At 24.5% G+C, this 15644-nt stretch overlaps 1 protein-coding gene across 1 annotated transcript in view; it reads right to left on the reverse strand.

Annotated features, from left to right (window-relative positions):
- Nucleotides 1-3227, reverse strand: part of LOC114125735 (ABC transporter G family member 23-like) — a 43530-nt gene extending 40303 nt beyond the window's left edge. The window contains exon 1 of the mRNA XM_027989504.2: nucleotides 3043-3227. Coding sequence (XP_027845305.2) covers nucleotides 3043-3152 — 110 coding nt within the window. The 5' untranslated portion in view covers nucleotides 3153-3227. The remainder of the gene's footprint in view (nucleotides 1-3042) is intronic.
- Nucleotides 3228-15644: the final 12417 nt, after the last annotated feature.

Here is a 15644-nt window from a genome sequence, read left to right on the forward strand (position 1 = left end):
GTAAACAAAATAAAACGTAAGTTCAGCAATTCCAATCTCGTGTTATAAGTTATTAGCTTAAACATTAAAGTGAATGAACTTGAACCTATTACAATTTCATTCATACTTTGGATAAGTAGTCTACTACAGAGAAATTGCAAACATAGATAGTTATTTTTAATATTATAATAAATGTAATTATTGATTAATTATTTACATTTTTTTTCCGATGTATAGAACTATAGGTATAACCTGTATAGGTATAGTAATTATTAGCTCGGTTTCTACTGACTACTCACGACGAATTCTAAACGTTACTTTGAACGTGTAGATAATTATGTTTATTTAAGATAGGATAATATTTTTATAATATATCGATCGTTGGTCGAGTTTTGACTTCGATTTACGCGTACTTATACCTAAGTAGTAAATACCTATCATAAAACTATACCTATACGCGTAAAGTAATAAGCCAATTCCTTTATAGCTTACAGCCGAACAGTGACTTTTCCGTATCATTTAATGTATCGGTTAAAAACACGTTTTAAACGTAGGTACCTACCAACCCTGGCTTATAATAAAATGCGAAAACAAATGATTTGTACTCAGTGCTGTGTCAAGTTCACTGCCGCATACTTCTTTATTTATGGTATTCCGACGTCCTAGTTTACTTTTTTGCAGTTTAGGTACCTATGCCTAATAATTGCTAAGTATGGTATTCGCGGAAGTCGATTAATTATTATATGCCAAAGTAAAAATGACTACGTTGGATATACATTTTTTTTTTAAACGGTATAAAGTATTGTGTTTCAAACAAATATTTTAACGATAGTTCACCGACTTATAGTTGAATGCTGACCGATGCACCTATAAAATTCATTCATAATATTACCGCCTAGAAATGCAGTACGATATATTTTTACTATACATATTGAATACCGATATTATAATATCAAAAATTAAATTATTTGTGAATTTTTCTAAAAAAGTGTTTTACTATACAGTACTTTCAAATTTTAATGCGTCTTAGTTATATTTTATCATCGATCTGTCAAAAAACGTGAAACTTAGTTCAAGGTACCTCATAAGTTGTTTTTATAGCTATTTAAAAATATTATTCATGGGCAATTGAAACGTTTAACATATTTTCTACTATATTATATTATTATATATAATACATTTTATATACACAACGCCCCTTGTAGGTGCAATGTTTTTAACAACTAATAATTCAACTAATCATATTACCTAAATATTGATATTAGATTTCTTTTATGTTTTCAATTTTTTTTTTTTTTTTTACTTATTTCGTTAGTTTTTACAGTACAATTTTATAGATCCGAGCTCCATACATAAATAACACATAAAAAAAATGTTGCATTATGATGGTGGATGATGCGGATATAATTACATAAATGCATCGTCTGTTTATTGTAATTATGTACTTGCTACATAATTATATCACTATTAATACTAGGTACTGTAATATTCTAAGTTCAAATTAAATCACCGGTAAACACTTTAAGTATGTCTTAAATTAATAACACATATACCTATGTGCTTAACCATTTATATATTATGTACCTTATACATAAATATTAAATAGGTTAGTTTATACCGATATTATAAGCTGCGTGTCCGCAAATCACAAAATGTAGAAATTCTAATTTTTCATGTAATGCGTGTTATAATAATTATTGTTTTAAAATATTATTATTTATTTCATATACATTTGTATACAATTTTAAAATAATGATGTATACGATATAAAAAATTATTAAAATTATATTTCATTAATTTTTTTTTTATTAAATCTGACAGTTCTTACTCCAGCAACCATATAACTACGTGTCAAATTTATATTAATTATGGTGATATAAATATAAATATAAAATATTATGTGGTATGTTTTTTTATTTGCAAGACTGAGGGAATTAAACCTTTTTTTCATTTATAATCATATTAGTCTTAAAATGGGTACACATAAATGATAAAAAAGGAGGAAAGTACATGTCCGCTTTGCTGTACAGTAGATGTTTGGTGTCCAAATAAAAGTATAATAACATACGTTAAAAGTTTCAAATATCCACAAATAATATTTTTTAATTAAATCAAAATAATTTTATCCAAATCTGAACTATCAAAAAAAAGTTTTGTCGAAATATTTAGAAAATGTTATCATGTTTGAAAAATGCTAATGCAAACATTTGATAAGAATTTCAACATTTCAAATGTATACGGAAATTATTCGTTTTCATTTACATTTTACTACCTAGTTATAAAAAAAATCGATTTAGTCAAAAACTGATTTTGCATAAAAATTCCTGTTTATTATATGTATTTTTTTTTTATTATTATTATATTATTTATGAGGAAAGTACTGGACATTTATTTTCTTTTGATTTTCCGATGAAGTATCAAATAGATTTATTTTTCTACTAGAAACATGGTAAAGTTACATGTTTAAATTGAAAATCTAAGCTTTTTTACTGTTCTAAAAGGTGAAAACTGTTTTTAGTCTCTTTCTAATATCTCCGCTGAGAAATTAAAATTATATTACTATTTAAATCCTTAATAATTTGATGTTCTTATAATTGTCTGTGATTATGAAAGTATACATTGTGTTGTTGTACAAAGTACATGGATTGATCTAAATTTGTCCAGTACACAACCTTTTTTCTTTTACTTTAGAGTATAATAATTTAAAACATATTAATAAACATTAAATACTCAATAATTAAAAATTATACTAATATTTTTTTTAAAAGATTACGAGGTACCTACCACTAAAAAAAATATAAAATATAAGCTTAACTCGGGATCGCAAAAATAAAATAATATTAAATATTAATATTATTGTACTAAAGAGTATAAGAATATCATTTTAAAATATAAAATTTAATACGATACATAAAAAAAAAATATCATTTTAGTATAATATTCTTAATTTTTATTGTTGTTCAAAATGTTAATTTCTTCTCTCGCAAAACTGTCATGAAGTAAAATTGAAACTAATTGTCTTATCAATAATTTAATTATGTAATATACTATCTAGGTACTTACATAGTGCCACTCGAGACTTTCATATTAAATCCATCTAGTACTGTGAAATCTGGAGGATAACTTTTGCAAGCATTTTTTACTTCAACCGCATATTCAGTTATTTGAACCATTTTGTATCCAAATGTACGAATTACGATTAACGAATCACGACCTATGAGCTACAGATAACTATTTCAAATAACCTTAAGGTTACATTGAACAAACTATATAAATGATAGTTTCTGCAAAAAAAAAATTCAGTTTCAGTCACGGCCGTTTAGTTTTGAGATACATGTGGTAGGAATAATTTTTTTCTTTTTTCTATGTATTAATATTAAATAAGTAATTATTTAGGCAACTACTTATTTTACTTAGGATAATTAGATAATTAAACAGTGTGTCTAACAGTATGATAAATCAATATAGTATAATTTTTTTCTATAAATTTATTTACACAGTGCACTACTTACGTAAAAATTATTAGAATAGAATTGGCTATAATATAGAGAAAAAACCTGATATATTATATCACTCCACAGTTTAATATATATACAATATACATATATATTAATATTCAAATAACATATTTAATTAATTATTAATATTCAACTTTATAGATATAAGTTTCTAAAATATTTGCTTGATGCTTTAACTGTCAATGTGAATCACAATTTCCCTATCAATACAGAGCTTAGTTGATTGTTAAACTTTAGCTTAATATCTTCACACTTATAAACGTAAAACCAATATTCAATATTGTGATTATATCTATATTAATTTAAATTAAGGTAAACACGTTTAATATTTGTATTTAATTTTTGATAAATCCTTCAAACAATACAAAAATACAAGTTAACACAAATAATTAAAAAGCTATACATTATAAATTTATAATATTAAAACAAATCGATGATATTTATTTACCTAGAACAATTTATTTCACTACATTACAGTCAATTTTTTCCTATGAAATATCAATATGGGGTAGTAGTGTATACTTATGAAATATACCTAACTTTTCTGATAACCTATTACTTATTTGAATGGTTTAGTGAGGTTAATTCTTGATAGAATAAGGTTATATAGGCACGTACTTATATTCTACTATTCTATTATACAAAGAATTGAATGTTGTTCTAGTTATTAATATATATTTTAATAATACTCTGCAACTTTATAATAAATATAAATGCCTATTATATAAACTTGTTTGTATCCAGATATGATAATAAAAAAAAAAAAAAAAACACTAACACTAACTTAAACATTACCTATATATACCATTTATAATAGGTACTATTGTTGGCCAACGAAGCACGATTAACAACAAGAACACTCAGTTCTATAAAAATCTTGTATTTAAATAAATAAATTTTAGTATCTTTCTTTTTTTTTTAAATTTTATTTGGACCTACATTAAATATTAACCATACAGTCACTTAATTAACTTTTATATTGTTTAACTGTTAAACACATTCCATACGGCATATAGTATGTGAAACATAGATCTCTTATTTTTGGTACTAATATTTAGCTTTTGAAAGGGAAGTACTTTTTTTTATTTATTTTATTTTATGTACATATTATATACAGGATGATTCACCATACTACCCACACCCCCTATTTTTTTAATTTAAATTTATTCAAATTTTCGAAAAAAATTTTAATTGAAAATAAAGTTAAATTTTAAATTTTTAGATAGTTGGTACTAGGTATTTGTTTGAAATAGGTACCTAACACATATTTTAGTAAACTTCAAACAATAAAATAAAGCGGTATACTTAATATTTATAGTTTATTTAATTATCACGAATTAATAACTATTAACTATACAGATGTAAAAATTCAATTTATAGTAATCCTGCAGTCCCCAGTGAGTCATTCTTTCTGTATACGTTTTATAGTTTTGTATAATAATATGTATTAAAATATTATATTTATTTTGATATTTATAAATTATAATTTAATATTTATACTTCAAAAAGATAATGAAATTTAAACCTATATCTACCTATCTACCATAATAAACAAAAAATTAAGAGATTATTAAATAATAGTTAGATACTAATTAAACATAAATACATATGTATACATTTATTATAATGTATTGTATTAATAGGTCACAAATAAGTTCTAATATTTCTCATACATTAAAACTACCTTAACTTAAAAGTTGTAACAATCTTAAATCTTAATAGGTATATTATATTTAAAATCAAGGTTTTGTAAGATCGTTTACACTCTATATCGTAAACTTGTCATATTTTATTATTTTAATGTATCAAAGCACTAAAATATAATAAATATAAATAAATAATAAAAATAATAATATATAAAAATCTATTTTTAATATTTATTTTGTTTAGTTCGGTTTTTTTTTTTTAATAATTATTCAACTTCATGATAAAGACCATGTTATTGCATTATTCCATTAAAATATATCATGAGTTTTTTATTCTTAAAAACAGAAAAAAAAGCTATTAGAGTTAATATATTTTGAAATGTAATTATGAATTAATTAATAGATATAATATAAAATTAATGTTCAATATTTATTTTTAAATATACCTTATTTTTTTATTGCAATTAAATAAAAAAGAAGATTGCTTCAGATAATATTAAAACTTAATTACTTAGAAGTATGTTATTTTCAATAAATAAATTAGACAAAAAAATATTGTCATTGCCATAATGGCATTTTTTTTAATTGTGTAAATTACCTACGTAGATAGATATATTTAGAAAATATCTTTATTTATACACTAGTGTTAAAATATAGATATTTATATGAATATTTAAACAATTATTTAATTGTATTTATTATAAAAAGTAAAAGACACATTTCTCAGTTAATTTTTAATTTGTTTTCGTCCTTTTTGACATTTAGAAATTCGCACACCGCAGTACCACACAGGAAACATAAATAGTACCTATTTACAATATTACCAATACCAAAAATACCAATAAAATACCAATGAAGTTTTATTTTTAGGAAGGGATATCCTCCATATCTGGATATTCCTTGACTTAACAAAAAGTAGTCCGATGTATTTTTTTTTTACAATGCATGATGTATTTACTTGTGTGTATCAAAATATTCATATCCTAACTGCAAAAGTGAAATAAATTTTATTAGATCCTATGCCATGTTTCGATGTATAATTTTAAATTAAATTTACAGTTTGTCTGAAATATTCACGAATATTATTCGAATTTTACCGGGTTATTATTAGGGGTATTTTGAACTCCCCTTGAAAAATTATCCAAAATATGCCACTGGACAACACTATAATAACAAGTAGTAATAAATATCATCAAAAAGTAAAGTCAAAACATAATCTGATATCATTATTTTATTTTATGTCTATGAGCCTATGACCTAGCTAGTATCTACCAATCTATCAAACATATACGTATTATAATATAGGTATATAATAAATATACTTATATTATATTATATGCCTTGAAACCAGTGGAGGATTATGGCAGCCGATATTAGGACTTTTCCCGGTAGGCTATACAGGTGATAGTTGTAGAGAATAATATTGATGTTGAATACATCTATAATATAGTTAAAAATAAGTGATTTAATAGACCAAATTCCAGAAAGACCAAAAGAGTAACAGATAATTGAATTAGCCGGATAAAAGAAAAAAATCATTTTTATATTTATAGTTATTTTACCTTTTTTTTTACCTGTTTGAACCGACGGCGTCGCAGGAACAGCTTTTGCATTACTTCTGCGATGTCGTCATTATTTTATTTTATATATAAATTAATAATTTTAATATTATGCTTCTATCTCTATGATGATAAAATAAAATAATTTTAGTTTGTTTCAGTATGAATCTAGAGCTTTTTTTGTACATACGTTTTTTATTTTTCTACAAGTGTGTCTATACTCGTAATACCTATGTAATATTCTATTTATAATATTCACGATACCATCTTGATGATATATGACGTTTACAAAAATTGACGAATACTACAGTAACGGATAATCGAGGTTTTAACTTTTATTGTAAGAATTTTTAAAATTAAATATCCTTGTAGATATTTAATAGAGAAATCGAGAAAAATAGAAACAATCGATTTTTGAAAAATCAATTTTGATTATTGTGTATTTGTGTGATTAAAAAATGAACAACTAGAGATTTGATTTTGTCATCAAATAAATTATTATTCATATATTTATAGTAACATTGACATACTAGCATGTAAGCATGATTACTTATTTTAATTTTGATGTAATTATATATATTTATAAGAAAAATAACAATTTTAATTACTATGGTTTCGTTCAAAAACCATTAACTCGTGAAAACTTAAAATATTCCAGTATTCCACCATTATTTAAATTATCATTTTCCATACTCGATGAAATTTAAAAATAAATCAGATTAATTACTAGTTATATTTATACACATTTAACATTTTTAAATTGTTAATAAAAATTGTAATGCTAGGTTAAAAAGCTTAAAAGATCTTATACGTTGATTTTATGGAAATTTAAAATCATCGAAAAATATAAACAATTTTTTTTTTATTTACGTTTTTATTTGGAATTGGAACAAGAGTGAATATTAAAACGGTTTTAGTTATTTTGTTTTAATTTAAAAAATATTATTCAAAGGAAACTTTTTTCCATTACCTACGTAATTATTATTTACGCGAAATTATATTTAAAAATCATAAACTTTATCTAAGTTATTTATATCATACAACTATTGTTCCACAGTACTTCACTACTGACTTAAATTCAAATATAATCAATAATATTATTGTATGTTTAAGCCCTAGTTGTAGGAAACCCGGGCTTTAATATTAAATTATATTACAATAAATACGATATTTTCGGCTAAAATTAATTCAACCAGCCATATCGTATTACTAATAATTGTAGTATAAATATATAATAAAACATACTTAGTAATAGGTATACAGACTGAAAAACCGTCTCACAACTCCCAAGGTTATATAGGATACAAGGTTCTACTTAAGTTTTTCAGCATATATCAATAAATAATGTTTACCGGAAAGTCAATTAATTGTTATGGGTATTTAATTATTTAAAGTTCAATTTTTTACGACGTTGCATATTTGCCTGTAAAATAACTAATTCTCCTTAATAGGAAAATTTATTCTATTATTAAAGCTAACGGCATAAAATTGATTCTGAAAAACGAAAATTTGTTATGGTATAATATTGTTGTATGTGTGTAAAATGGAGACAACGTTACTACTTACTACATACCGGTGTGGCGTCCTCTAAAACGGTTTTTGTTACCTATTTTGTTATAATTTTAAAACGAATAATCATATACCTAGATAAAATACATTTTTACTATTTGTGTTTATATTTACAATTTATACTAATGAGATAATTTTCAAAGTTTTTTTACTCTTTTTAAGCTACCTATATGTATAAATATTTGAAATTTCCGATTTTTTTTTTTTAATTTTTACTTAACTATGAGCACAGATAAAAAAAGAGTGGTAAAATTCTCATACCTTTTAAATTATATTTCACCATAAATTTTTTAACAATAACCGAAAACAATTATTATCCTATAAAGAAGCGTGTGCTTATTATTTAATGCTATGTACCTATATAGCTTATTATTATCATAATTATATATTGTACTATAATCAAATATTTGTACAGACAAATACTTAGATATAGTCGATATAGATATATTGTATTTTTAACTCACTGTAGTCGCAAATTGGAAGCGACTTAAAATAGTTATAAATAATTTTATTTACAGTCGACTTATCAGCCGACAAGTGTCATCAGAACATAAAATTACGCAACAAAATAATTATTGTACTACGAGGTACTTTATTATTATATCTACCTACCTGTCTGTATCATGTCTAGTTCATTATTATTATTAAACTTAAATCAAAATTATAATTTAACTATATTATTTATATTTACGTTTTACATAATATTAATTATAACTTATAACTTATAAGTTAATGGATAATTAATAAATACTTTAATTGGTGTATACCTTCATTACGTATACCTAACCTATATATAAATAGGTATATTAGATTCATATTTCCTGCATACTTATAATATATAAAATGTTTCTCAGCAGTAGTTACGTTGAATATAATATAAATATAAGTTGTTTTACTAGTTTACATAAAATAAAATATTAGTTTAAATAAATTATAATATATGGTAGTAATAAACACATGAAACGAATTAATTGAATAATATTGTTCAGTAACATTATGTGATCATTACATATTTACATAATGTAATAAGTACTTGATTTTTAACTTAAAAAGCTTTAGATTAATACGAAGAAAAATATTTACTTAACTAATTTAATAAAATTGTATTGAGTTTTATTTAATAATTATTTACAAGATCACACCTTGATAATTTTGAAAATTTCGATTTTTTTTCTAAATAACTAACCAATGTATGTAACATATTATTTGTTTTTAGTTCTTATAGTTCACACACGACGTACTTTAAATGTTCAGTCAAATTAATTAAAAAATAGGGTAGTCAAATGGTAGTGCTCTGTTGTATAGTAGGTATTGAGTGGACCTCGGAGTTCGAACATAGACATATTTTAAAAATGTAACTGATTTGTAACTCGGAAAAAACAATTTTCAATTTAATTAAACCTGTCTATAAACTAGAAAATCAAAATAATACTTATTGATTCAATTTTTATAAAAATAAAACAAAGTATACGTTACTATTACCCAACTATTAAGTAGATTATTAAATTATTATAAACTCAATTCAAATCAAAAGTCGTTGATATTTTAATATTTAATAAAACATACACTAGACTCAGTCGGCGGAGTACGATTGCGCGCAGTACCAGAATAACAAAAGATTTTAATTACTCAAAGGCGTATGATTGCGCGTGAAATTGAGTACGACGTTGCCAAATTTATTATTATTTTTAATATTTAAATACAGATACAAATATACATTAATTCAGAAACTAAGAATGATATAATATTAAAAAAAAAATGTTATTTAAATAAAAACTATCATTAACTTTATTTAAATAATACAAAATAAAAAAATATAATAATCCAACATTTAAATTTTTTAATTTTAAAGCCTCGATACCTATTTCCAACTATAGCTAAATAGGAACTTCAGTAATTTTTTTGGTGTTTTATTATTTAAATAATATTTGTGTTCAATTTTCAGATTTTCGATTTTCCTTTATTCTTTCTTCGATTTTAGTTTAATAAAATTATTCCTTTGGAAATACTTAATAATAACTGTTTCTGCACGAGTTTCCATAAGGGCAGTTAAAACAACAAATTTCGGTGAAAAATAGCATTTTTCCAGCCGGAAAAACTTCTTTTGTTGCCCCAATAGCACCGATTTCAAAGTTAATGTGTAGTATTTTAATTATAAAAATTAGTGATTACTTTTCGGATAATATACTAATTAAAATATTAAATTACTTCCATACATTAATATGAGTAATTTTAAGTTTATGTACTATAACCTACTATAATATAGTACGGATTTACCATGGACCGATGGACCTATATATTTGGCAAAGGCAATGTTGCTTAAAAGTAAAAATAATATAGAGTGCGCAATCGTACGTTTCGAAAGGTACTGCTGATAAGGACCGCGGGCAATCATATCATGCCCGACTCAGTAATTCCATTTGAAAATAAAAATTTTCTTAAATTATAATTATAATTATAATTAACCTACTTTCTAAAGAATTAATAAAATTTCATACTTGAATTTTGACAAGATTAAATTTAGGGTACTCACTTACAGCGAGTTACACTTACAGAGTTACAGCGAGTTTCACTTACAGCGAGTTACAAGAAGCTAGTATATTAAATAATACTAGGTACTTTGAAAACTAAATTGGCCGAAAATCCCATAATGTTGGCCAATTTCAAAGACACAATAATATCATTACCTATATATTTATGGAATATTAACACGGTACTCTATGTCTCTATATGATGATTGTGAATCGTTTAATTCGATTCATTAAATTGTTTTATTAAATTAGCATTTCAGTCTTTTAGAACCTTGGGATTTGAGAAACTATGAATCATATTATACTTACGCACTACGCAACTGCGAGTTCTTGATCGTTTTTCATAACAATGTAAATATTTGTAATATATTTTCAAACTATACACACATAACAATATAGTGACTAATATTTATTATCTATTTATTTCAATATACGTAGTTATAAATAATCAATCTGGAGTACTACCTATAACAAAAAAACTTAGATTATTTTCAACATTTCTCTGTAGAATACCAAGTAACTTTTTATTATTATTTTTATAGTTTTGTTTATTTCATTTGCTTAAACAAAGAAAGACTAAAAGTTAAACTACTATTTTAAAATGTCATCAAAGTCTATCAAAGCAGTACCCATCCCTGCTCCCACAGCTACGACAACGAAAGAAGCTAAAGCTACCCCTAGCCAGACAGAAAATACTTCACATACGAAAAAGATGAAGCCTTATCCTAAGTCCAAATTGACAACATCAATACAATTTGATATCACGAACAAAAGTGCCCTTGCAGACCTCGCTAAACGATAAAACTCTCTACAACCACCAGGTGAATCAGCTCAGCCTACAAAGAAGTCTACTTACTTTGAAAAGTTAGGTATTGCTACTAGATTAAAACTCGATCATGGAATCCAGCACGTCATAGACGTCTAACCTAATTTTAGGTTTCCCCTTCAGTACTTTATGCACAACGTCGCAGAATATCCATACCTAACCACCAAAGCGCATCCTTATGTAAGTACATTCACACTTACAGCATAACAACAGTTAATGCTTAACACCTACCTGCTTATATGTGATCTACACGCACGTGAAACTGCTTCATACTTTGCACAAAGTCACAAGAATGATACACTAAAATCTGATTATTTTTGTCACCAAACGAAATGGATGACTGCTTTACAGATGACTTAATGTCTACGCTGCCGGCTGACTGTACTGCTTTTAACGATTTTGTAGATTATATTTTTTTAACTATATAAATACATATTTATTATCAAGGAAATGTTACAATATTCAAGTGGTGAAATAAATAGAATAGCATTTATACAGGCTGTATCAAAAAAAGTTTGGCCACAAAATTTAAAACTTTAAATAATAATATAATATAATATAGTAACTTTAAATAATTTTTAAAAATAACGATTGCACGTTTGCAAGACCCACATATTTTTAACCCCAACTACCAATTTTTTGGTAGCTTGTCCTAAGCCCTAAACAGTGGTGAAGGGAAATATTTGTGTCCACATCTCACGTGGTTTTTATTAAAAATAATCTCTGCACGCAATTAGTATTATGACAACGAAACGCGTGTCCGCAATTGTTATGTTATAATATTGACCTGAAATAATTTGTCCGCAACTAGTATGTGTCCGATATATTTAATACCTTCAGGTACATCAAAGTCACGTGCAATAGTTAAAGTTCAAAGGTACTTAGAAGATGGTATTCTAAAAAGAAATTTGGATCCACTTAAATGATGGAAAGAACATAAGTATAACTATCCATGATTACATATTTTGGCTAAGCAAACTTTATATTGCTTCGGTTCAGTTCCTTGTGAGCGTATTTTTTCAAAAGCAGGACTTATTTTGAACAATCGTCGTTATCGACTCAAAAGTGAAAAGGTAAAAATGTTGTTGTTTTTAAACTATAAATCAATATGAAATTATCATAATTAAATTTACACTTGAGTAAATATTATGATGAATTTAAATGTGTTTTTACTATCTAAATCAGCGGTTCTTAACCTGTGGTCCGCAGCAGCCTTAACACGTCGTGACAAGATATAATTATAATTGTATAATTAATATGTTTTGTTATGTATACTTATGTAATTATAATATAAAATATTTATTATAATTTTGATTATGTTAACATGAGATGTAAAAAAAGGTATTCAAAAAAAATTAGTAAGGGGGTCCGCGGAATCTAAAAATTTTTCATCGGGAGTCCGTGATCTACGAAAGATTAAGAACCACTGATCTAAACAATATTTGTAACAGAAATTGAGGTTTTAAATTAAAATGTACCTTCTTAATTATTTTACATTTTTAACTATAAAATATTAGTCTATAATGTCTACATCAAAGCTTATTTATTTTATTCATATAATTATATGTTATTTAATAATGTTATTATTCTAAAGTTATTAATGTTATTTTAAAAAAGTATTATTTTATTTTTAAAATTAACCAAAAAACTAACATAAAGGTAAATAACCTAATCCAGGTTAATAAGTGTATTTATGAGTTATTTGTAAAATTAATTGTATGAATATAATATTTAATACATATATTTATAAAACATATTCAATTATTAAACGATTACATAAAATAAAAATATAGTGAATAGAAAAATAATTTTCAAACAATTGTTATATTAATAGTATTTTTTATTTTTTATACTCACTTATATTTTTGGTAACACTCTAAAATACTAAAATAGTAATTTGTAAGTTAGTAGTTATTCGCTATTAAAATTATAAAAAAAATAACAAGTCATTTTGAACATTAAAGTAAGTACTAAAACTTAAAAGTTTAATCTAGTTATAACCTCGTGCACGATTTGAAAATTTAAAATATCTTAAATCGTGGTTATAACAGTTTTCCAGTAAAGTTGTAAGTTTGTAACTTATAGTGAATAATGATAATACTAATAACAGTAATAACTAATAACCAAATAACAACCTTGCTATTATCTGTTATCGGAACAGCACATCAGGGAAATAACATTTAGAACATTTAGAAAAAAAAGTATTAGTAACTGTTGTTTTTTCTTTTTAATAACAACCTGTTACTGCTACTTGATAAATAACTTTTATAATTCAAAGTTCCTGTTATTTTCTATCATCACTAAGTCTACTGTCACTCATACAAAAGAGTTTTGAATTTCATAATTTTGGTTATATTTAATTATTTCTATAAAACGTCTTTAAAGTTAGGCTAGAATTGTTTTATGCAGTTTGTCATTATTACAAAAAATAATCAAAATGAAAAAAAAGTTATAATATTGACAATAATTAATTTTGTCGATTTAAAAAAAAATGTGTAATAATATGTACCTGTAATATAATATAATGTATAAATATATAATTAACATAATGTGATGTATAAAACAATCATTTTTAACCACGCCAATGATTAAAATCATTGTCAGTCCTATAAGCCAGTAAGTGGGAAGGAAAATTAGTGTTTACTAAGTGTTAAACACCTTTAAATGTTTGTTAAATTTGTAGCATTTTTTTTTTTTGAACAAAAGCGCAGTTCGACTACTACCTGCTTTTTACCCAAGTGCAGTTCAAACGGGCGTATTTAATACGATATACTAAATTTTGTGAATAATTTGTTTATTGTTTTTTAGTTTTAGTTGTATAACTAAATATTTATTGACAACAATTATAAGAAAAATTCTACAAATATAAAAGATATAAGTTTTACGTATATATTTTAATAATAATGCATAGCGTTTTTTATCATGGCGCAAAATACATGTTATATTTTTATATTTTGGCGCAAATTACATACGTACTAAAATGTACCTATTCGTGGAGCAAATCACAAGTAATAAAATTGGCACAAAATACCATCTCTCATTCGAACATTACTTTTTTTAAACCCAAGTGCAATTCGACGTTTCATATTGCCTAATTAGGTACACAGCATGGAAAATATGAAGTTCTGTTTCGTAAAATCGATAGAAATAGATTAGAATGTCAAATTTGAACGACATACACAAGTTTGGTTCAATGAAAATCGTAATTTGTCCATTTATTGCGGAGGCAAAATATATTGTATAACTTTTTGGCGGAGACGACACACGCCTCCATGCAAACAATGTTCGTTATTGTGTTGCCTGTGCGCTTGTTTCTCAGGCGTCGTGTTATATTTCATGTTTTTATTTTATAATTAGTTATAATTATAATATTTTGATAACAACGACAAAATCGATATTTTTATTTTGTTAAATAACTAAAAATTAATTTCGTGAAAAAATTATATTATTTTTCGCAAATATTTTGTTTGTTTTTCCCAGTTATTTATAAAAATACTGACAATTTTAAATCTTATCTCCCAATAAACTAGGTACTAACTTAATTCATTTTCCTACCAGAAACAATATAAAAGTTAAAAATCTTTTGATTTTTTCTACTATAGGTATAAATAATTTACACACACAAACAAAAAGTACACACACACACACACACACCGTTCCGATTAGAATCTAAAATTTAAATAACAAGTACAAATCATTGTCAAATGATAATTTCTACATAAATACATAATATATTTTTATGTTTTTTTATAAGTAATTATCTAGAAAAAAATAACGAACATCTATTATTTAAATACATAACATCTTAAATAATATAAGATTTAAATCCTTCCGTATAAAATTGTAACGAAGTAAAACTATCTACCAATATAGTATAATGAATTTACTATATTCTATAGTTTTTATAAACTAGCAAAGTCCTTTTGGTTAAGTAAGAATATATAATAAAAACGCATAACTTTATTTTAAAACAATTAAATATTTATTTACTAATTTTAAGTATAGAATTGGCTTTA

This window comes from Aphis gossypii, chromosome X (genome assembly GCF_020184175.1).
Source record: "Aphis gossypii isolate Hap1 chromosome X, ASM2018417v2, whole genome shotgun sequence".
Taxonomy (NCBI): Eukaryota; Metazoa; Arthropoda; class Insecta; order Hemiptera; family Aphididae; genus Aphis; species Aphis gossypii.